Below are 25,507 nucleotides of genomic sequence, written 5' to 3'. Positions count from 1 at the left end.
CACTAATTCAATAGATCATAAGTCTGATTAGTTTGATAATAAAATACATGTATGTTTGTAAAATATTTTTGGGCCAAATTTTTATGATCAATTTAGGCAGACACCACGATTCTAATTCAATTTAAGCTGACACCACACATGCCCGCAACAACATTGTAAACTGTAAGTAACACACCAGTGAAAACAATAACACACCACTAAATCTAAAGTGAATTAACAATTAAAATAAACTGATAAAAGAGAATGAACAATAAAAATAAAAACATTAACACACCAAAGTATTCATAAAAACAATTTTAATCCTTCATTATTCACCTTCCTTGCCAACTAAACTTCTAATTTCAATCATTAATCATTGTTCACAATCCTTGTTAACTGGTTGTCATTAATACTTTTCATTTGAAACCACCCCCATTAAATCCTGAATAAAGCAATCATAAAAAATAATTAACATCCTTATCCTTATGACACAAAAATAGATTGGTTTTTAAAGAATGATAGAAAGTGGGATGAATGAGTTCATTGGCATGCTATTTTAATGTTTTTATGTGTTGTCTCTCTACTGAAACATGGATGTATCATGTACACAACAATTATTCACTTATTATGTTTTAAAGTTAAAACCAAGACATGCATCGAAACTATTTATTATATTCACTTAGTTGTTTGTTATTTTACATACTTCAAATGGTAGTTATGGTATTTAAAAAATAATCCAGTCATGTGTAAATGGAAGTTGAGGGTAATTAAGGAAGAAAAATAGGCCAGCTCAAAATTCCCTATCCCCTTTATATATATAGTTATAGATATGATATAACAATTATTTGATATTATATAAAAACTATACTTAGAATTGATTCTAAGTATTAATTAAAAGAATACTTTAGTGAGCCTAAGGTGTTGTCCCTCATAACATATGCTATAACAATTATTTGATATATATATATATATATATATATATATATATATATATATATATATATATATATATATATATATATATATATATATTACAAAATGAGTTCATACAAATTTCACCAATGTTTGAGTTGTTCTTAAGTTTACGTTGTAGGCATGGATCGTAGTTGGATGAGAGCTAATCGATTAAGTGATGAGTACGAACATGGAGTGATGGAATTTCTAGAGTTTGCTGAAGGTAATGCTAAAAAAGATCTTCCTCCTCCTAAAAGTAATGCTGAAGATAGTCACCCTACGCTTTTTCTCTGTCCATGTGTTCGTTGTGCAAATAGAGAACCAAAGCTTAGTAAGAAAGAAATCACAGATCATCTAATTTGTGAAGGTATTTGTCAAAGTTATACACAATGGATATGGCACGGTGAAGCGGTAGCAAATTCAAATGTGTCCCAAAGAGATAATGTTAGTGTAGAAATGGATGATCGTCTGGAAGACATGATGCGTGATATTGGACAAGATTCGTTTAAGAGGGCACAAGCGTATGATAGCTTATGCATTGACAAGGATACACCTTTGTACCCGGGATGCACAAATTTTACACGTTTGTCAGCCGTGTTAAAATTGTTTAATCTGAAGGCAATTAACGGGTGGACTGACAAAGGTTTTACCGAATTACTTGAATTGTTGACACAAATGCTTCCAGAAGGTAACGTACTGCCAATTCATTATTACGAGGCTAAGAAAATACTGTGTCCGATGGGTTTGGAGTATGAAAAGATACATGCATGTCCTAATGATTGCATATTATACAGAAAAGAGTATGTAAACTATAACCATTGTCCGAAGTGCAAGGCGTCACGCTACAAAAAGAGACATGGTGAATCTAGTGATGATGATGAGGTCAAAAAGGGTCCTCCTGCGAAAGTGGTATGGTACCTACCAATAATTTCAAGGTTCAAGAGATTATACGCTAATGCAAACGATGCAAAGAATCTTAGATGGCATGCAGAAGAAAGAAAATGTGATGGACAAATCCGCCATGTAGCTGATTCTTTGCAATGGAAGAAAATTGATTATTTGTTTCCAAATTTTGGCAAAGAGTCGAGAAACCTTAGACTTGGACTTGCTACTGATGGAATGAATCCGTTTGGTAATCTAAATACTAAACATTCTTCTTGGCCTGTTCTTCTGATGATTTACAACCTATCTCCTAGACTGTGCATGAAGCGTAAATATATTATGTTATCCATGATGATTTCGGACCCAAAACAACCAGGAAACGACATAGATGTTTATCTAAGTCCACTGATTGATGATTTAAAAGTGTTGTGGGAGGAAGGGTGGATGTTTTCGATGCGCATTCTGGTGAACAGTTCAATATGCGTGCCATGTTGTTTTGCACCATCAACGATTTTCCGGCATATGGCAATTTGTCTGGGTATAAAGTTAAAGGGCATAAAGCGTGTCCTATATGTGAAAAAGACACATGTTACCATCAGCTTGAAAAAGGAAAGAAGACTGTTTATCTCGAGCATCGAAAATTTCTAAATCGTTATCATCCATATCGTAGATTGCGGAAAGCTTTCAATGGGGAACAAGAGCATGGTGTTGCTCCAAAGCCCCTAACTGGAGAGGAAGTTTATCAACGACAACAGGGCATTACTGCTGTCTTTGGAAAGTACCAAAAGCGGCCCGTTGTGAAAAATATATGGAAAAAGAGGTCGGTTTTCTTCGATCTTCCATATTGGTCTAGTCTTGAGGTAAGACATTGTATTGATGTGATGCACGTGGAGAAAAATGTATGTGATAGTGTAATCGGAACACTTCTCAACATTCAAGGCAAGAAAAAGGATGGTATTAATGCTCGTCTAGATTTGGGCGTGATGGGTATACGAGAAGAGCTAACTCCACAATATATAGGTACCAACTATTTGTTCAAATTAAGCTATCCTTACCTTTTGATATTAAAATAGCATGTTCATAACTTTACTTGTTGAAATTCTTGATGATAACATTATGTAGGTAACAAGACGTATCTGCCTCCTGCCTGCTACACTTTGTCGAAAAAAGAGAAAACAAGTTTTTGTGAGTGTTTAGAAAGTATCAAAGTGCCGCATGGTTACTCATCAAATGTCAAAAGGCTTGTATCGGTTAAAGATCTCAAATTAGTTGGCTTAAAATCTCATGATTGTCATGTCTTAATGCAACAACTACTACCAGTGGCTATTCGTGGGATATTGCCTAACAATGTTAGGAAGACTATAACTAGGTTGTGCCTGTTTTTCAATGCAATTTGTTGCAAAGCCATTGATCCATTAAAGTTAGAAGATTTGGAAAATGAGGCTGCAGTTATCTTGTGCCAATTAGAGATGTTTTTTCCTCCTTCATTTTTTGACATTATGGTTCACTTGATTGTTCATCTAGTAAGGGAGATTATATTATGTGGTCCAATTTTTTTACGGTGGATGTATCCAATAGAGCGATACATGAAGATCCTAAAAGGGTATACCAAGAACCCACACCGTCCGGAAGCATCGATTATTGAGAGGTACATCGCAGAAGAAGCAATTGAGTTTTGTTCTAATTATTTGTCGGAAGTGAATGCTGTAGGGGTTCCCAAGTCTCGTCATGATGGAAGATGTGAGGGTGTGGGTACACAAGGTTTAAAGATCAAGAGCTTAAGTATTGATGTGGTTGTTCAAGCGCATTTGTATATATTGAATAACACGGATGAAGTTCAACCTTACTTATCTGCTCACAAAAGCATCATAAAGAAAAAGTACCCCAAGATGAGTGAAAGAGGGTTGTTAAAAGAGCATAATAAGAGTTTCTCTGAGTGGTTTAAAGAAAAAATTGCTGGTGATGATAGTGCTTCAAAAACAATTAAGTGGTTGTCCTATGAGCCTAAATGTAACATATTAACTTGGAGTGGATACGATATTAATAAAACTTCCTTTTATACAAAGGCAAAGGATGACCGTAGTACCACGCAAAATAGTGGGGTTATGATTGTGGCCGAGTCCATGCACTTCTCTAGTGCTAAAGATAAAAACCCGGTTATGGCATCTACGCCCTACTTTGGGGTGATTGAAGAGATTTGGGAAGTTGATTATGTTGTGTTTAAAGTTCCTGTATTTAAATACAAATGGGTTGATATCAATAGTGGTGTAAGAATTGATGAATTTGGAGTTACACTGGTTGATCTTAGCAAGTTAGCTTATGCGGACGAACCTTTCATCATGGCATCTCAAGCAAAACAAGTTTTTTATGTCACAGATCCTTCTAATAAAAGGTGGTCAGTTGTTCTACAAGGAAAGGTGCATGATAGTGATGAAAATCAAGATGCGAATCTTGATATTTCAGAAACTCCTCCTTTCTCAACAAATGTGCCTACCTTCATTGAAGAAGATGTAGAGGATGATGTGCATGCTATTCGCATAGATCATGAAGAAGGGATATGGGAGAACTAGTAAGGTGTTTTATAAGTTATTTTGTGCCTAGTTTTATGTGTCATCATTTTTATCTTGTGCTTAATTTTATGTCTAATTGTTTTTATCTTGTGTTTAATTTGATTTCTAATTATTTTTATTTTGTTTAAACAGATACATGGCTGATTCAACCGACAAGTCCTCTTCAACTGGTAATCCTAATAAAAAAAGAGCTAGAGGTCCAACTATGATGAAAAAAATTGACAAAGTTCATCAATCGGGTGAAAAGCTACAGGTTGAGTTTGATCAAAGAGCCTATGAATATACTGGTGTTGGTAAAAATGCTGCAACTTTTAAGAGTTATATAGCATCTCTTTCTCGGCAGAGATGTTGTATTTTGAAACATGAGTGGAAAGACATAGATAATGGGATAAAAGACGCTATATGGGTTGATGTTCAGGTATTTTAAATTCAACACTTTATTATATTTTATAATCACGTATATACTAACAACATATGCCATATATTGCATGTGTAGGCTCATTTCACTATTCCAGATTGGTGTGTTAAAGACAAGGATGGTAAAATCAAGGATCCGTTGAAGAAGGAATGGATTAAATATGCGGGAGAGAGATGGAGAGGTTTTAAGACACAACTCACAGACGAATATGTTAATAATCCCAAAAACGATCTCGCTCCTTCAAATGTCAGGTATCCATATATTAACAAAGAAGTATGGGAAGAGTTTCTGAAGTCTCGAGATACCCCCGAATTTAAGGTTAGTAGGAGTTATATTTGATTTTTTTAAATTTTTTTTTATTATGTTTAATAATAACTTTATGATTTTATAATTAATAGGAAAAAAGTTGAAAGGGTAGGGAAAAAGTGGCTAAGAATGTATACCCTCATGTATTATCTCGTGGAGGGTATCGCATGCTTGAGGAGACAATTAAAAATGAAAAGAAATCATCGAGAGATGATTCTACATTAGATGATAATGGTAGTCCATCTCCACCGTCACGCCATGAGTTATGGAAGAGAGCACGACAAAAGAAAGGGGGAGAATACACATCAAAGTCTACATAAACTGTTGTAGAGAAAATTGTCAGTAAATTTTGGAAATTATTTCAAGTATCATTATATTTGTTATTGATAAAAACTATTGAAATTAGTTGTGGTTTTTGAATTTTGTAGGACTCTCTAGTTGAAGAAGCTGAAAAAGGTGTCTTTGTTCCACATGGACGTAACGATATCTTAACAGCGGCCATTGGAACATCTGAGAAAGGCGGTCGTGTTCGTGGTGTTGGAAAGCACCATAAACAAAGCACTTACTTTGGAAGGTCGTCTTCACGTCAAGGACAACATATAGATGTAACTCAACAACTTGAACAACTTAGAGCTGATTTTGATCAAAAGTTGGCTGAAGAGCGTAAGGCAATGCACCAATCTTTTATGGAGACACTTAAGTCTATGGGTTTATCGCAAAGCACAGATGATAATAAATGCAATGAAAAAATGGAAGTTGTCGAAGGAAGCGGAAAGGGAAGTTGTTCAGCTGCAAAAGCAAGCACAAAAGGTGTGGAAGTTGACGATGTTCAGAGATTGCTACTCATGGTTGTGAAAATGGCTGACAGACACTTGGAAATCGAATTAAGTCATTGTAAATCTGCCATTAATTTTTACATATCAGCTAAGTGTATCAGAGAGCTTTTGGTGGGTTTTCATTGGCTTGACGTGTCTATTCTGCAAGTTTGGTGCACGTAAGTACATTTTCTTTTTTTTATTACTTTCAATATCTATGAATAGGATGTATATATCTCATCACTTCAAATCTAATGTTTATTTTAAAATTATTTAGGTATATTCTTCGTTTATGATTTGATAATTCATCATCAGAAGTGTATGGATTTATGGACCCTGCTATGTGTATACATTATGATGATGTCCCGAGTTCTGCAACAAAGGTTAGAAATTACATACAAGATAAGTTAATGAAGGAAGATAGAGTTTGCCACCTCCTACCACTTAATCATGGGTAAGTTTTTATGAAATTTTGTTTCTTATTTTTTAATTTTGATATATAACATAGATATTTTATGTGACTCTTGTATTTCCATACACATGTACAGAGATCATTGGCAATTAATAGTCATGTGTCCAAGAGACAATATTGTGGTTGTCTTTTGTTCATTTCATCATGGTATTGATAAAGACACGAAGAAAATTGTTTCGACGTAAGTTTATCTTTCAAAGAAACTTTATCTTTTATATTGATATTGATAAGTAATTTCATGTTTTATGTGGCTTTAAATGGTTTTTTTTTAATTAGTGCTTTTGAGGTTCATCAATTTGCAAATTATGGCAATAGAAAAAAGGCTACATGGCATAGACCCAATGTAATATTCTATATTTAATTTTATGATAATTATTCAATAATTATGTTTTTCATTTGTAGACAAGGAAACAACATAACGCTAATGATTGTGGATACTATGTGATGAAAAATATGTTGGACATTGTCTCTGCAAATATAACTGGATCTTGGATGCAGGTAAAAAAATAACTTTAATTTGTTATTTACTTCGCGTTTTGCAACTTAATGATAATTTTCAAAGAATAACTCTGTATTATACATTTACGTATTGTAGGTATTTGATGATCCTACAGAATTAACACAAGAAGATTTGTATGATTTGTGACTCCGTTGGGCAAAATGTTTCTTTGAGTTATATAAAGGATAACTTTATGTTTAGTGTTTTTATTTTGTAGTAGAAAATGCGTGTAAACTTTTCTTATCATTTTGTACACTTGTGTATCCTAAATTAATACTTTTGAATAGTTTGACGAATATATATGCATATATCTTAGCTATTTGGTGCAATTAAATGTGGTCTGTGTGTTGTGGGAAAAATGTGCAAAGTAGCGACCTTACATTGGTCTTTGTGGTATTTGTGTATTATATTGAAAATTAGGTAAAAAAAATTACAGGTTAAAATAGTGAAAATTGGAATAACAATCAAATTATGCTAAAAATTAGAAAAGATATTACATCGGGCCGTAGTAAAAACCGATGTAAAATGTACTCTATTACATCGGGTAAAATGCACACCCAGATGTAAAATATGGCGCATAAAAAATGGCATGATTTTTCACATCGGGCTTGTTTAAAAACCGATGTAAAAGGTCGTCTATTACATCGGGCAAAATGAATACCCGATGTAAAATATGGAGCATATTTTTGTTTAATAAAAAATTGCATTATCTTTCACATCAGACATCTGAATTCAACCGATGTGGTATGCTTATGTTTCACATCGGGCTTTGGCCCGATGTGAAATGTCTCAGACTTGTTACATCGCCTGGCTTTACATCGGGTCCAGACCCGATGTAAAAAGTAGTTTTTACCCGATGTAAAAAGTAGTTTCTGCACTAGTGATACATCATTGTGTTCTTTACTTTTCCGTATTTACCGCTTTCACAAATCATAACCAAAAAAGAAAGTAACACATTTCTAAACTCTTGCACCATACCAGAAAAATAAGAACAACAAGTATTCAAAAACCGGATAAATATTCAAAGTCCTAATTCACCCCTCCCTCTTAGGCACACTCTTATACTTACACAAACAACCACATTTTACAAGTTATACTTCAACCAATTTAATTTAAATGGTTCTAAACTACTTATTATGCACATGCAAAGTAGAACAATGGATTCAGAGAAACTTACTCAAATTTGGAGCTTTGAGAGTTGTTGAAATATGTTGAAATAAGGAGTTGAAATGAGTTACAATGAGTGGAAATTAGTAAAAATCAATTGAAATGAGGTTTGAAAGTAGAGATTTTGGGGTTTTGGGTGTTTGAGTGTATGAGTGTATGAGTTTTGAAACAAAATAAAATGAGGAGTTTCTGTCATGGTTTAATGTATATACCCTAATTCAGAGATGTATCTCCGAAAAATCCCAAAACTTAAAAAAATGGATTTATTCAAAGATGCATCTCCGAAACGCCCCTGTTTTTGAAAAAAGTATTTTGGAGATGCATCTCCGAATAAACCCCTAACAAAATGAAATATGGTGCGTTTGGAGATGCATCTCCGAATTTAGGGATTAAAACGGGAATTTCTCCAAAGACCCATAAGAAGATTAAGGGGTGTAAAAAAATTCCCTAAGTTAATATTAGGCAAAATACTATTTTTGGTCCCGTAAGTTAACCTCGGGGTTCATTTTGGTCCCTTAACTTCAAAAAGTTCCATATTGGTCCCTTAACTCTTCAAAAGATTACATCTTAGTCCTTTTTGTCATATTAGCGACGAAAAAACTCAAAAAACGATCGCTAAATCCGTCCCTAATAATAATACACTGTTTAACAAGTTGAGAATCGGATATACCCAATTAATCCATGAGATTTCTTATTCCACCTCATGGTTTTCTAGCGCACCACGCAAAATTCCTTAAATGCCCATAAAAATCGGAAGTATATTTCCGGTGCGCATCAAAATTTGATAAACTATATTTTGGAACCACAATTTAATTTCCGGTTTTGACCTAGAGAAGTAATTTCAGTTTTGTGCTACATAGAAACTCGAAAAAATCATTAAATAACACCAATATCACAAACTCAAAATACAATTCATAAAATAAACATAGGAAATACATTAAGGATTTTAACATAAATCAAACATTACAAATCGACGTCCACATGGACGATGCAATATCATGACAATATCATCGACTGATCTTGAAATAGTCGCATCTAGCTCGATCATAACTTTCTCCTCAAAATTGGTAAAAGTATTTCCACAACATAATATATGAACAAAATGATATTTATAATAAAATGATACCTAACAACTTAAATGAGCTGAAAAATTGTTGTCGGCCAAATCCACCGGTGGCACCCCTTTTGAGTTTTCTCTATTTATTTCTATTTCAATTTAGTTCATCTTGTTGTATCCTTGCATCCTTTCAATGAATTGGTCAAGACAGATCTCGGATGGGATCGTGAAACGAATCGCCCATTTCGGTGATGTAGGTGGTATAGGGCATCCCGGTTTCAAATACACTTAAACAAAATTCCGCGGATTTGAAACCCACCCAACACATATGATTCGATCATTGGGATTTGGTGTTGAAGCAGTACGCAGAGGGAAAAAAGTCTCTGAGAAACTGTATCTTGTAAGATTAATACTCACCCTCTCATACACATTTTCTATTAGATGACCCATATTAGGGAAGCACGTCATTTTATCCTCTGGTGCAAATCCACTCACGCAAGGTACAAAAGCGTTATATATCTTCAACTTTCTCTTTAATCCCGAACACCCGTGTGAATAAATATTTATTGCCCCTTAACTCTTTGATCAGGGTATGTCAGAAACTATGGTAATCTTTTTCCCCTTTACCGAGCAAACCAGAAACTGCTCGTAAACCGTATTTACCATCACCCTCGTTATTGATGATCCGTTCAATGTACTTGTGCATAAAAACTTACATGTGATCGATGAATGGTAATTTTGGTGGAGTCGGTGTAGTAGGTGGTTTGCTAATACGGGCACATTTGAAAGAATTTTTTTTGAGATTTCGGAGTAGGTGAATCGGGACAAACTTTGACAACATGTTCAAAATATGAAGGACTCCTCATATTTGAACTGTCGCTCGGTGTCGGTTTCACTTTCTTAGGTAGCCCTTTAGTTTTTACCAGTTGAGATGGTGGTTTCAAGTCTGTGATCTCTGGGAACGCAATCTTTCTCAACTTCTCTTTGATGTGGAGTTTGGTGGCGTCATCAACTTTCAAAAATCTTTCTTGTATCGCTTCCCATTCAGTCAAGATGGAAATACTTGATTAATCGTCTTTCATTTTACCGTCATCTTCAAAACTGAGTCTCTTCCAATGACTAGAGAGACCTCGTCCACAAGTATCGGGCAATCAACTTTCATCTTCTTAGATATGACACAAGCATAAGGGAGACCATATGTTTTTACAATTGTACAACCACACTTTGAGCTGTCGGAACCGGCATTAGAAGCTCGTTTGGCTTCGTGAACATATAATTCAGAGTCGCCCGAGACATATTACCAACCAAAGGAGAATATAGGTTGTTGTCATTGAACCTGTGTTCCAACACCGTGATATAAGAAAAATTTTGTTTGTATCTCATTATGGTGGTATAGTATCATTTGGTTCACAAAATCCCAACTCGTAATCAAATCACCCTTACTATTTCCCAGCCAATTCTTCAGACAAGCATGAGCAGACAGAAATCGGTTTGTTATTGTATTATCGAGATGCATAACTGTAGCGGTGAAATTGGTGAGACTAAAGCCATTGAATAGACTTAGCTCATTTGTTTTAAATAGAGTCACCACCACGCTTTATTGTTTCCTAAAGGAATGGGAGAAAGAGCGAATAAAACCCACATAAGTTTTTAAAATCAAAACTAATAAACTTATCAGAGATTTGGGTAAGGGGGTTTATTATACAAGAGGAAGGTTTTAAGCACCCCTCATATCCATGGTACTCAATGGGAACCTCTATGAAAATGTTATTGTTTTTGTTTGTACATGCGTTTTGAAAATCATATGTGAACTTGTTTAAAAAAGAGTGTGGGGATGGGAAAAGAAGGTTTTTTTGAAAGTGAGCTCGATAAGACATCGCATCTTAGGCCTACATACCCCTTTAACAATAGGGAAGTCAGAGCTTCTGTAGTTCCTCTTACAAAGAAAATAAAAAGGGCCAAAGTGGCCAAAATCTTTTTGGGAGTGAGCTTTAAAATACTCACAAGTTTTTAAAAGAGGATTAAGCTTTAAAATACTTAACAAGTTTAAAAGGGTTAAGCTTTAAAAATACTTAACAATTTTAAAATAAAAAGAGACCAAGCTTTAACAATACATGGTCAATGGGTTAGGAGAAGTTTCACCGGGAATAATTCTTCTCTTAACACCAAGGTTTTAAAACAAAAGACCTAGTTGTAACAATACAGGGTCAATGGAGTAACAATAGTTTCACCGGGAATAATTCTTTTCTTTAGTACCAAGGTTTAGAAAACAAAGGGGTTTGGTTCAGCTTTAACAATACTAAACCATTTTAAAAGACAATATAAAAAGTTTTAACAATACTTTTAGTCAATATCATTCCCATCCTTTTAAACAAAAAAAAAAACTTAAGCAATCAACAATGGACACCTCAAGTGTGCGTGTGGAATATCATGTGACACAAGAACAAACGAGTAAGTATGATAATCAACAAATAAGAGAGATGGATGTATCTAAACCCTTGGATTCAAACTCATGTATGAATGATGAATGATTGATATGATGAATAAACATGGGGTTAGATAAACAACACATAAGAGAAATTAACAAGATAATGGTTAAAATCACAATTAAGTACAAAACAAGGATTAAATCAAAAAGTATATACAAGATAACAAACTTAATTAATCATGGATAAACAAAGATCAACATGTTTCTTTTTCTTTTTGGGTTAAGGTTTTAAACCTAAAGTTTTTGAATTAGGGTTTCAAATTAGGGCTTGATCATAAACACCTAAACCTAATTGATTTTAATTTTTAAATACCAATTTCTCTAAGAGAAATGTTCTAAGGGTACATGAAGAAGTCAAAGACATCCTACTCTAACCCTAAACAAATTTTTACAAACTTTTATAAAGTTCTATGAAAGAAATAATCAAAACGAAATGATTTTTTAGTTGATTTTTTAACATAAAAGACATGTTTTTGATTTAATTTTCAAATAAGTAAATATCAAATATTTTTTGATTTTTTAACATAATGTGAAAATATACAAAATAAATGAATCACACAAAAAAGAAGGGATTAAAAAGGTTAATTTTACTATTTTTAATGATTTTTTGAAGTTTGATAAAAAAAAACTAATACAAAATAGTGATAAAAAGAAGGGTTTGAACCCATGCACCCCTGCTTAGCATTCAAAACAATGACCAACTGAGCTATGCTTAGCATTCAAAACAATGAACAACTGACCAACTAAGGATGCATCTAGTTGAATATAATGTAAGACAAGTAGGAAAACATTGAAAAATAAAAGAAATAAAAAGGTCTGGGGCGAGGGGGATTCGAACCCCAGACTTGTGGGTCACAAGCGCTAGGTACAAGGGTGGTAACCAAGTATGCTGAAACGATGAAGTCATTGCATTATATTTTTAAAACGCGTTCTAAATGGAATTTGAACTTCATCTTCTTCCTTCAGCAACAACAATGACGCCAAGAACTATAACAACACACAAATTCAAACTTTTTCAAAACTCAATCAAATTTGAAAATTTAACACCCTAACATGATCAGAATTAACACACGAACTCAAACATGTACTTAACATTAATTAAAACAAACTCAAACGCATGAATTTCTTGGAAATTCATATGAATCCTAAAACTGATTTTTAAAATTAAACTCCTAAGACAAACAATCAATCATCGGGACCTTAGGGCTATCAATTAGTACGTAAAAATGAGCAATTTGTTATCAAGAAATGCATGAATTGAGCTCCATTCAAGGAGCTCAAAGTTGAGCTACATACCTCTGAAAGTGAGGTCGAGAAGAGAGCTTGAGAGGACTTGGGAGTGACTTAAGGCCTTGGTTAGCTTCAGTGATCCACCAGGAAGCTATTGCAATGCTTAGAATGATCTACAAATGCCTGCAACTTCAAACACGATTTCACCTACAAAAAGAAAAAGTTATGGCTGGAACTTATAGTTCCAAGTGTTACAGATCCAAAACAGGTGTTTGGATAGCTTCTAAATGATGTTTAAAAGGTATCCAACACAAAAGGCCTGAAAACGCACGAGCCAAATTGATTTTGACAACTTTGGTTCAAAGAGGTATTTTAATGGAGTTTTGAAAGATAGTTTTCTGTTTGGGGCCTTTGGTAAGTGTTTGAAGGTTGTGGATAGCTTCTATATGATTAATAGAAACTATTGGAAAGGCTAATTTGGTTGGTAAGTGTTTGGTTTGGATTTTGGTGGGTTAAGACCTTAAAAGGACCTTTAATGGAGGTAAAAATGTGATTTTTGGTTAGGGGACCTTTGAGAGGTTGAGGAAAGTATGGACAACTTCTAAATGATGTTTTGAAGTTGTCTAAACCTTTGGTTAACACCCAGAACTTGTGGAACTCAAAATCACTTAGAAAATGCAAGAAGCAAGAAAAGGAGAATTTCAAGTGATAGGTGACATGGAGAATTCTAGTGTATTTGATCAAGGGACTGATACCCTCTATTTATAGGTAAGGATTAGGTTTATGGAGGGAAAAAACTCATAGTTTTGAGCTCCCATGTGATCTTTGTACCTCTTTGCTTGTTTATGAAGAAATGAAAAAATGGGATTTCCCATGGAAGGTACAAGCATGCTTGGAGTTGTTAGACACTTTAAACATGTTGTGCCTGAGCTTTAGGGTTGCTTGTGATCAGATTAAAATAAGTTGGGAGCTCAATGCATTGACTTTGTGCATAAAGCTTACTTTTCAAGAATGGAAGTCTTATCTTTTGTACACAAATGGAATGAAACTTGGACAATGCATAAAACACTTGGTACATATATTAAAAGAGAGTGTAATCCTCTGATAATGGCTTCTTAAACAAGTTATAGGGGCTGTACTTTGAAGATTCCCACAGATTTGCAGCAAATCTCAAACTTGTTCTTCATATTCTTCATGGAAATGGCTTGAATTCAAGTGTTATGAAGCCATATTGACAAAATCATATCTCCTAGCTCAAGCCATGAATTTTCATGCTATTGGTCTCTTTGGAAAGCCCTTGCTACATAATTCAGTTCACTTGTTAAAAGTTTCCTCAAACTCCTTTAGGATCATGGAGAAAAAATGGCTTAAAGTTAAGAAAAACTAGGTGAAAACACTTAGAATTTTTCTAGTCTTTTAGACACACTATGCCAAATTTGTCTTTTACAAACACCCCTACGAAAGCGCTTTTAGGAAAAAGCGCTGGTATAGATTTCGCTAAAAACAAAATTAAAAAACACGCAAAAAAGCGCTCTTATAGGGGGATTACGAAAGCTCTTTCAAAAAGCGCTGGTAAAGGCGTGGTTACGAAAGCGCTTTTCAAAAGCGCTCTTATAGGTGGGTTATGAAAGCGCTTTCAAAAGAGCTGCTATAGGGGGTGGGGTACAAGAGCGCTTTTACCCTAAAAAGCGCTGGTATAGCCATGGGTACTAAGGCGCTTTTCAAAAGCGCTTTCATAGCTGTTTCATAATTTAAATTTTTAAAATCAAAATTAGACAAAACGCGTTTGCCCTCACAAAATCCCTAATTCCCTCTTTCTCTCTTGCCATCGTTGTGCCCTCCAAACTCAGAAAACTCAGAAAACTCAAATCGCTGCCACCGTCGGAGAAGAAGAACGTGAGCCACCGTCGGAGAAAAAGCCGTGAGCCACCGTTGGAGAAGAAGAAGAACGTGAGCCACCGGTAGAAGCCGTGAGCCACCGTAGCCACCATTCCACGGTCTGGTTTCGCCTCCTTTGTAAGTAATTATAATCTCCTTTTCTTCATTGTTGTGTAAAAGAACCAATACTTGTTAGCACTGTAGGACACTCTCCCTACCAATTTTCTCTGATTCCAGACTAAAAACAGATTAAAACACTAACAATTTTGAAGCTGTATCTAGTTTTTTTATTTATTTTTAAGTATTACAAAAGATAAGATATGATTGAACTATAAATTCACTTGAACTATTGGGAAGCCTTTCTACATGTTGATTTGAGTGGATTCATTGCTAATAGTTAAAATGATGAAGATGCATTGTTACAGGAATAAAGAATTTAACAAATATAGTTTATAGCATCATTGAGTTTATATAGGTTTAGCGGGTATAATTAACGTGTTTCTCAAAAATGGTGATATGAATTATAAAAGAAGAAAGTGTGTGTGATTTTATATAGATCACTCAATTATCATACAAATGGAATACCATGATAAGCTTTGTGGGCTAAACTGAAAGTTGATTTATGAGTAACCAAGAATGAATAAAAAAATAGTTCATTTAATAATTGAATAATAGAGCCAAATTACTTTAATTTATGTAATTTATTTTCCTTTTCATTTGACAGATTATTGCTAACAAAGATAGTCCAAGAGGGATACATTTTCGGCGTGTAGGATCTCGTTAAAAGGTATGTTTCCACACGTGTGAGAATTTACCGGTTTAGGTTCCTTCTTGCATTTATTTAATTATGAAAGTAAAAAAAGTAGAAGGGAACTGAATACTAATAGTTGATTTTTAGATTATATTAAGTAATACTCATTATTCCGACATGTGGAATATTCTTGATGTCAAATTCGTTAATCGTTAAGTGATGAACTTACTAACTTTGTGAATTGAATTCGCTATAGGGGTTACTTGTGAAAGTTTGATCGTTTTTGTTTAGCTTAATTAAGACATGGATAAGACATGGATGAATTCAAACCGATTGTCGAAAGAGTACGGGAAAGGGGTATGGGAATTCGTTAAGTTTGCGGTTGCGCACGCCAAAGACCCGATTCGAATGGCGTGTCCTTGCATGGGTTGCTGTTATGGGGGTAAGGTTGACGGGAATCAGTTGGCATCGCATTTACTACGGTTTGGAATTGATAGAAGTTATACAGTTTGGAGTTTGCATGGTGAGAAAAGTAACGGGAATGTTGAGTCGAGGTGTAATACGAAGTATAATTCAAACGACGATTGCCTTAACATAAGGAAGGACATGGTAGACATGGGAATGAGAACTGAATTGGGACCCGTGATGAAAGGAAGACGAACATATCTGCCACCTGCTGTTTACACTCTATCTAGAAAGGAGAAGAAAACATTGTGTAAGTTCCTCAGTGAAGTTAAAGTTCCAGAAGGCTACTCATCAGATATTAGAAGACTTGTGTCCATGAAAGACCTCAATTTAAAGAGTTTGAAGACGCATGATTGCCATGTTATAATGGAACATTTTTTACCAATAGGTATACGTTCTATTCTGCCAGAAAAAGTAAGAAGCGCAATAACTAGACTGTGTTTTTTCTTCAGGTCAATTTGCAGTAAGGTGATCGATCCCGCGATCTTACCAACATTGCAAAAAGAGATAGTTGTTATTTTATGTGATCTTGAAATGTATTTTCCTCCCTCGTTTTTTGACATAATGGTTCATCTAGTCGTTCATCTTGTGAAGGAGACACAATTGTGCGGACCAGCTTATATGAGATGGATGTACCCTGCTGAACGTTATATGAAAATATTAAAAGGGTACATGAAAAACAGAAGTCGACCGGAGGGTTGTATTGCCGAACGATACATTGTTGAAGAAGCGGTTGAGTTTTGTATTGATTTTTTGTCAAATGTTCAATCAATTGGACTCCCCAAATCTCATATTATTGAAAAAAAAGAAGGAAAAAGGCTAATTGGAAATAAAGTTGTGACAGTATCAATGGTCGAGCGGGATCAAGCGCACTTGTATGTTCTGCACAATGAGATTGAGGTTGAGCCGTATGTTGAAATGCACAAGGTTGTTCTCCGAGATTTAAATCCGAATAGAAATGAGAATTGGATAGTACGAGAGCACAATCGAAGTTTCATACCGTGGTTTAGGGAACATATTTATTCAAAGTATCGTTCAGATCATGCTTCAGTAACAGAAAGGTTGAGATGTTTAGCATGTGGTCCAAGTATAATTGTGTTTTCTTATAGCGCATAAGCAATTAATGGATACACATTTTATACCAAAGAACAGGATGATAAAAGTACTATGCAAAATAGTGGTGTTACCTTGGTAGCTGAAGCAATGCACATCTCAAGTGCGAATGACTTAAATCCGAAATTTGCAAATTTGTCATATTTTGGGGTTATCGAGCGCATTTTGGTGTTTGATTACGCGAAGTTTCAGATTCCTGTATTTGGTTGCAAGTGGGTTGAAAATAATAATGGCATACGAATGGATAAGTCAGGATTTTTGCAAGTGGATCTCAATAGGGTGGGGTACAAAGATGAGCCTTTCATTCTAGCCTCTCAAGCTAAACAAGTGTTCTATGTCAATGATCCGACAAGTACGAAATTGTCTATAGTGCTTTTTTATCTAACAAAATAGTTGATGAAAACATTGGAGATCAAGGTGATATTGGTGTTGGCATTGAGTCTTGTACAAGAAACAATCAAAATGAGAATGAATCTTGTATAAAACAGCATAAGTGTATAGCTCTTTTGTAGATGCATTTATTATAACATTCCATGCATCCATAGTTTTCTCCACAATGACACCCGCCTTGACCATTTTTTCATCTTCAACTGCAATATCTTTTGTCCCCACCGCGGGGTTAACCCGATTTCTCACATTTTTAGTAACATGGTACCTACAATGTAAGGCGTAAGAAGTAGGAAATACAGTTGCAACCGAATTCATTATTGTTGTATCTCGGTCAATAACATATTGAACAATTTAATGGAGTCAGGATGAGTCTAATAAATATCTTTTATTATTACCCCATCATCCCCTCGTCGATGCCTACAAACATAATTGTTTTCATCTAGAAGTTTCAAGAGGTGTTGCATCTCGGTTCGATCCCCCATAATCGCTAATTTGGATTGATAACGTCTATTGTAAACTGCTTGAAATTTGATGTATTCCCGGGTCTTTTGCGCTTCAAGGTTGCAAGTCTGTTTTTGGACGGTACCAAGTTCAAAGTCATGTCAGAAACACATGTCTTCTCATCTTGAAGAAGTCGACATGCAATTGGATGACCGGCTAACTTTTGACTTAAAACATGATTGTGTAAACCACATATCACATTAAATCTCCATTTCTTATTTTCCAAAAGATAACCATACAACCTAAATAGGCATTCACATTTTCTTGAGGCGGTGTCATCGCGTTTTAATTTTTGTATACGACGGATATATTTCCCACTTCTTTTGCATGTCAAAGTCAAAAATGCATTTCTTCTATTCGTACAATTATCAGGCCTTCCAATCACAACACCAAATCCTAGTTTCGTAGCCTCTATATGAATCCACTACAACATGTGTTCATGTAATTCAAAATCTTCTTCATTTTCGAAATGCTCACGAATATCTACCATCTTAGTTACGATAGGAGGTACGAGAGCTGAAACAACTTGAGACACATTAGGTTTGGGAATGTTATCGGGATGCACCATACCTAATGTTATAAAAAACATAAAACTTATTAACAATAACTTATTAGCACTTCTGCTGTCAAATAAACACAGATAGAAACCGGAATTGCATTTTCGGTTGTGTTTAACTACCAACCCGAAGTTTACATTTGGTTTACGCGTAACCTTTTTCCACAATCAATAACAGATTAATGTAAGGAATGAGGATTGAAATGAATAAACTTTACCTTAAATTCCACTTCCTTGATCTCCTTTTGGTATGATGAACCACAAAATGAAGATTTAGAGTGGAGAAATGGATTGAAAATGGAAGATTTTTTAGAGGTTTTATGGAAAGAAGAAGAAATGGTATGATCAAAAGTTGACCATGCTGATTATTGTTTTAAGCATTATGAATTTTCATAATACCGGAAGTATACTTCCAGTTATATATGAAATGGCAAGGTGGGAGAAAAAATCAATTTTCTTGCTCAAAAAATCGGAAACATAATACCAGTACAGAACCGGATGTATATCTCCGATTTGTGTTTTTTACATTTTGATGGGTGAAACCACATTTGGCTGTGTTTGTGAAATATATGGTGCAAACCAGAAATACATTTCCAATTTTCGATGAGCAATTTCAAAATTACAAAGGATATTTCTTTTGAGCATGAGATGGAATAAGAAATTCCCTTATTCTAATCTAATTCGACTATAAATATCCACTGGTATTTACTAACATCATCCGTCCAACGCACAAATGACAATCCGACATTGTCGGATAGTTTGACATTGTCCACCCGTAATTGAAACATTAAATTGAACTATTGTTCCTAATTTAGAGACCAAGTTGGTCAATCACTCGTAGATAATTAATCTTTATTAGCTTCATTTTATTGTTAAAACAAGATTTATATTCGGTTAAGTGGGAGTAGGTTATACTTTTGCACTTCTGTCACAACCTGTAACCGAGGCAGTGTGCCCACATCTTTTCACCTCGATACGTTATATAACTGCTATAAAATCTGATTTAGCTATGATAAAAATGGGGACCAAATTAATAAAATCTGCTTTACCTATAATAAACAACGGGGACCAAGTTAATTACTTTATTTTATTTCATTTTTTTAACTGAGTTATAAAACTGGCAAACTGTTAAAATCAGAACGAATCTGTTTTACAGCAGATGCGTTTATAGTCAGGGGACCATGTTAGTTCTCATTTTCTCTTTTATTTTATTTTTCTTTAATATTTTTTTCTTTTCTAGATTGGGATTTATTTTGCAATTTTATGTTTCCTAAATAACGGCAAACCAAAAACAAGATATCAATCATTTCGTTAACATTGCTTTGCGTTAAACGAGGCAGTTGTAGAAGATGAACTTCGTGCTCCGTAGGTATCTCAAACAAACAAGTATGATGAACTTTTCATCAGTCTTAGAAGAATCTCCTCGGGATCTTCATTCTTATACTTCTCACCCCACAATAGAGATAAAATGATTGAAATGTTCTTTTAAAGAATATACAAAACTACATACTGGCTATTGCATACTCTTGTTACTTTTCACAAACCATTTATTGGTTTAGCCTAGTTTAGCTCACTTTCAGTCCAACAAAACCTTTCATATTCAAATACTAATATAATCCTCATTCTACAATCCTCATTCTACGGCAACGGTTAGCAACTCTCCTTGGCCTAATCATACGGTATTAAACAATTTGGAGGTCCTATTTTAATAAAAATGCGTACGTATTAAAAAAATATATAAATTCTTTTTATTTAAATTATAAATAATACAAAAAATAACTATTATGCTTTCTTCTCTTATTTTCTGAATAGTGTATAACTTTATAAATAATTTTATAATTTCTTTTCAATATAAAATTAATTATTTTTAAACTTATATCATACAGTAAAAACATGGTTTAATATAAAATTAGGAGTATTTCATAACTCTTATTAGAATATTTTCAAGTAATATTACAACATTTATTAATTTATATAATTGAATTTATTTATTTATGGATATTTTAATTTATTACTAATACTTCTTGGTGCCAAAGATAAACTTAATGTTATTTAAAGTCAACATTAAAATTCCGCATATTCAAAAACAATAATAATATGGTAAGCACTAGTTTTGACCAATGTCTAACCCTCTGTTAGGGTTTGTTAGCCCTTACGGCAAAGTTGATAATCACGTTCCATCGGAGATTATTGGCAAAAGCACTGCTGAATTTGATCTACAAGAAAGGAGTACTAAAAAAGTTAAGGAGGGATCGAATAGTTTTTGGGAGAAGGGTGTCTCTTTCAGAGATATTATAGCTGGAGAGAGTGGGGTGAACTCGGGAGAGGAGAAGGATGGAATGCAAGAGGAAACTGAGATGCAAGAAGAGGAGCTAGGGGATATTCGAGTGGAAGAAGAGACAATAGGCGGATATGAATGCCCTAACTTCATATTTTCTGAAAAGGAGGAAGAGCGAATACAGAGGCCATGGAGGAGGGGTGTTATTGTGAAATTGTTGGGAAGAGAACTGGATATAAGGCGCTTGAAAACAGATTGAATCAGATGTGGGTGCGTAAAGGAATTATAAGTATCATTGATCTCAGTAATGAATATTTCCTTGTCGCTTTCTCGCATGAGGATGACAATAAGGCGGCGTTGATGAATGGCCCATGGTTCATCTACGATCATTATCTGACAGTAAAAGATTGGAGGCCAAATTTTCAACCTGAGACAGAAACTATTGATGAGGTTGCTATCTGGGTTAGAATTTCAGGACTTCCAATAGGGTACTATGATCCTATGGCACTTTCAGCTTTTGGAAATCGGATAGGACGCACAGTGAAGGTGGATAAAACCACAACGAAGCAGGAAAGAGGCAAATATGCACGTATATGTGTTACGGTGAACTTGTCGAAACCTCTTCTTGCAATGATCAAAATACAAGGCAGCAGTTACAAGATTGAGTATGAATGTTTACATCTCCTTTGTCTAGTCTGTGGTCGTTATGGGCATTACAAGGAAACGTGTGCTTCAGAGGTGTAAGGTAATAATATAGCTGAAGCAAGTAGTAGTCTAGGAGGGAGAATTAGAAACGAGCAGGTTGTTGCCAATGGAGCCATGAATGAAGATAATGTAGTGGTTGATGGTCCTTGGAGAATAGTCCAAAAGCAGATAAGAGGGAGGAAGTCGGTGGAAAACCGGAAGAACAATACTCCGACAAACTTTAATGCGAAAATTAATCCTGGAGGATCTCGATTTCTGATTTTGGAAACCGAAGATCACAGAATGTCGAAGGAAATTATTACTAGTAATGAGGATGCGGTTTAGGAGAAGGTGGCCCAGGGAATTGAAGTTGCAGTTATTAATAAAAAAGAAAAATAAAAATGATTTGATGATTATTAATGAGAAGAATATTTCTGTTTCTCTCGCTAATATGGGAATTATGGATGGGACAGAATGTGTTGGAGAGGCGCAAAAATCTAGGCATGGAAAGAGGGCACAAAAAGAAACTACTAATTATAAAAAGACAATGCTTGCTACACGGGGAGGAATTCAATTGAGAGACAAATCAGGGGGCATCAGCAAATCAGGCGTGGAGGGCATTTTTGGAAAATTCAAACCGGGTGATACCAAGGAAGCTGAAAATTATGACACTTTCAATCTAATCAGGAGAGAGAATAGGAAACATTCCATGCACAAAAAAGATACAAATGGCAGCTCAGTAGTAGATAACTCCCATGCAGAAAATGTTATTCATTTGGAGAGAGTTGAACCACCAGATAAAGAAGTATCTTTGCACCAAGAGACTCTTTTCAAATTTGGTGAAATGGTGATGACGGCTCATGATGGCGAATTAGTCACTAGGAGTAATGAAGATTTCGAATTGGAAATAAAGGCTGATATTGAAGTTGTTAAGGAGACTCCTTGACTTAGCTTTCCTTTACTATACCTTATTGTTTCCTTATGATTAATACAAACTTACAAATTTTGTGTTGGAACTGTCGTGGAGCAGTGAGTAAGGCTTTTTTTAGATATTGTAATCAGTACCTTGTGATTCATAAACCTAGTGTTTTAGTGATCATGGAAACAAGATGTGATCCTATGAAGATTAAGACGACTTGTATGAAACTTGGATTTGATTCCATGGATTATACAGATAACCGAGGTTTTACTGGTGGTCTAGTTATAGCGTGGAAGTCTAATGGAGTTAATATCCAAGTCTGTAGCAAGGATAATCAATACATGCACATGAAGATTTGTATGCAGCATGAGGAAGATTGGTGGTTTACAGCAATATATGCTAGCCCTAATGAGATTAGCAAGAAGCAATTGTGGGACCAACTAATGAACATTGCCAGAGGTTTGCAGGGGGTGGATGATTGCTGGAGATTTCAATGACTTTGATAGCATAGGTGATAAGAAAGGGGGGTTGCCTGCGTCTCCTCAAAGATGTCAAAGAATGAAGGATAGAATGGACCAATGTCAAATTAGTAATATTGAGACAAAAGGTCCTAAATTTACTTGGAGGGGTCCCATTTTCCATGGAGGGCAAAGAATATATGAAAGACTAGATAGAGCATTGAGTAATGATGTTTGGAGAAGTCAATTTCAGGATGCTTTTGTAAAGGTGTTAATGAGGGTAGAGTTCTCGGATCATCACCCTATTCTTATCAGCTTGCGTGAAGTGCATAATACTTACCAAAAGAGGCCTTTTAGGTTTGAAAGTGCTTGGCTCTTGCATGATTCCTATCACCAGATGATGCAGAATGTGTGGCATGAGAGTGATTCAATGGTCTCCAATCTTCAGAATGTTATCGAAGGGATTAATCAATGGAAATTTGAGTCCTTTGATCAAATAAAGAGAAGAAAGAGGTATCTTATGAGAAGGTTTGAGGGAGTTCAGACGAAGCTACAAGAAAGAGATAACTATGGTGGCATGCGTAACTTGGAGAGGAAGCTTCAGGAAGAATTAAGTAGAATTCTTAGTCAAGAGGAGGTTATGTGGTTCCAAAGATCGAGAACAAAGTGGCTGGCAGATGGAGATAGAAATACGAAGTATTATCATATGCAAACGGTTGCGAGAAGGAAGATAAATAAAATAGTGATGCTAAAGGATGATATGGGAGAGTGGATAAGTGATCATGATGCTTTGCAGTTACATGTTACTATATTCTACAAATATATTTTCATGAACTCGCATGGCTGGAATAAGTGGAGACAAACTGATATTAGTTTCCCGAGTATTAATGATATTAGTCTGCAAGCATTAATAGAAGATGTTCGAGGTGATGAAGTGAAGTTTTCCCTATTTTCCATGAAGCCATGGAAGGCTCCTGGGCCGGATGGCTTCCCCCCATGTTTCTACCAAAAATCATGGGATATTATCGGTCAGAATTTGATTCAGTTCGTAAGAGATGTGTGGAGGAACTCTAGTAGCATGGTGGATATTAATAAGACAAATATTTGTCTGATCCCTAAGGTTGATCAACCATCATCTATGGCTCAATTTCGTCCTATATCGCTATGTAATACAAACTACAAAATTATTAGCAAGGTGGTAGTAGGGTGCTGTTGCACCCCAAAATTTGCCCACATATTTATTTATAACTGGCTTATGCTTCGAATTTCATCTGCGTATTTCCATTAGAACATTAACATGACTTGCATTCATTCATTGAATAAAACATCTAAAAGCATGGGATCTAGGATCATGAAGCAAACTGGGGTCTCACATAGGCCTGGCACAAGCTTATTCATTTCCTCAAAAGGATGCTTGATGTTTGATCAGAAGATAATGATTGGTTCAATCTTTGAAAAAACACTTGATCAAAGGGTTTCTAATTACAAGAGGTTCTTGGTTGGGAGCATTAATTCATTTGGATGGATTAGTTATACTAAAAACATTGGCCCATTCAAAGCGTTTCCATCACAGGTTATTGACTTGATTCATCTAAGCGGATTGTGTTACAATTCGTTGATTAAAGGGTCTCATTTCTGTTGCAAATTATGGGTTTGATGTCGTTCGAGATATTAAAATGCAAAGTGTGGAAAGTTAAATCTTAAGTTCTAGAATTGGAAATGAATACAAATGATATGAATTTGGAGGAAAGGAGGGAATTTGAAGATGTGAGCTCACGGGTTGACTCTTGGTCAACAAAGTCAACCATGGAAGGTTGAGTTCTGTTGACCAACTATTGTTGTTTTGCTCATTTTTGTGGCGATAGGCTAATACTCCATTCTCAAGATATTGCGGTGTTCCCATTCAAAAAGAAAGGAAAAGAAGACTTAAATCCAAAGTGATGCAAAGTGGAGGGAAATCATGTGGGATTTAAAGTCAAAGGCATAAATTCAAGTATCAAGAGTTAAGTTACAAATATCATCCATTTTTCATTAAAAGCATCTAAGTTCATTGTAAAAATTCTGTCATGCTCACATCACCTTACAAGTCCATTTCAAATACCACTTCTTATTACAAAGTTACGCAAAAGCCCAGCTACAAAAGAAAATTCAAATGCCTCATACATGCTAATATTCAAAGTTACAAACTCGGTCCCTAAGGAAAGATAGAACCGACTCGCCGCATCAATCAACAAAAACCGCAGCTGAACCTAAATCCTACATGTTGACACAAACTGGGAAACCCTCCACTAAGCCTTGCACCTGTAAAGAGTAGCCATTCAACTAACATGCTTCCTACAAAGACCAATACAAACTCAGCATAACAGAACCAAAAGATTCAGCATAACAATCGGAAGAAAAAAGAGAAAACTAACACAACTCAAACCGTACCTGCACAATGTCGAAACTCAGGCCGTAACCCGATGTCCATAAGTTGCTGCTACGGTACGGTCCCTGCAACAGTCAAGCACCAGTTCAGGTTCATTTCACACTCGGTCAACTTGCATACACACGCATTCAGAAACAGTTCAAAAAAAATAGCCTAAACCACAAACCTGCAGTGGCATATCAGACAAAAAATCAGCAAACACCAAGCATTGATTATCCATAACAAACTTCAAAAATCAGTTACAATTTC

General features: G+C 35.1%; 1 protein-coding gene across 1 annotated transcript; it reads left to right on the top strand.

The window, feature by feature from the left end:
• Window positions 1–1,074: 1,074 nt before the first annotated feature.
• Window positions 1,075–4,385, top strand: LOC131604965 (uncharacterized). Its single transcript, XM_058877374.1, has 4 exons — window positions 1,075–2,132; window positions 2,240–2,835; window positions 2,938–3,033; window positions 3,136–4,385. The coding sequence occupies exons 1-4, from the start codon at window positions 1,075–1,077 to the stop codon at window positions 4,383–4,385; spliced, it is 3,000 nt and encodes a 999-aa protein (XP_058733357.1).
• Window positions 4,386–25,507: the final 21,122 nt, after the last annotated feature.

The sequence above is a fragment of the Vicia villosa genome, linkage group LG5 (assembly GCF_029867415.1).
Source record: "Vicia villosa cultivar HV-30 ecotype Madison, WI linkage group LG5, Vvil1.0, whole genome shotgun sequence".
Classification (NCBI taxonomy): domain Eukaryota; kingdom Viridiplantae; phylum Streptophyta; class Magnoliopsida; order Fabales; family Fabaceae; genus Vicia; species Vicia villosa.
This window is presented reverse-complemented; position numbering and strand designations above follow the sequence as displayed.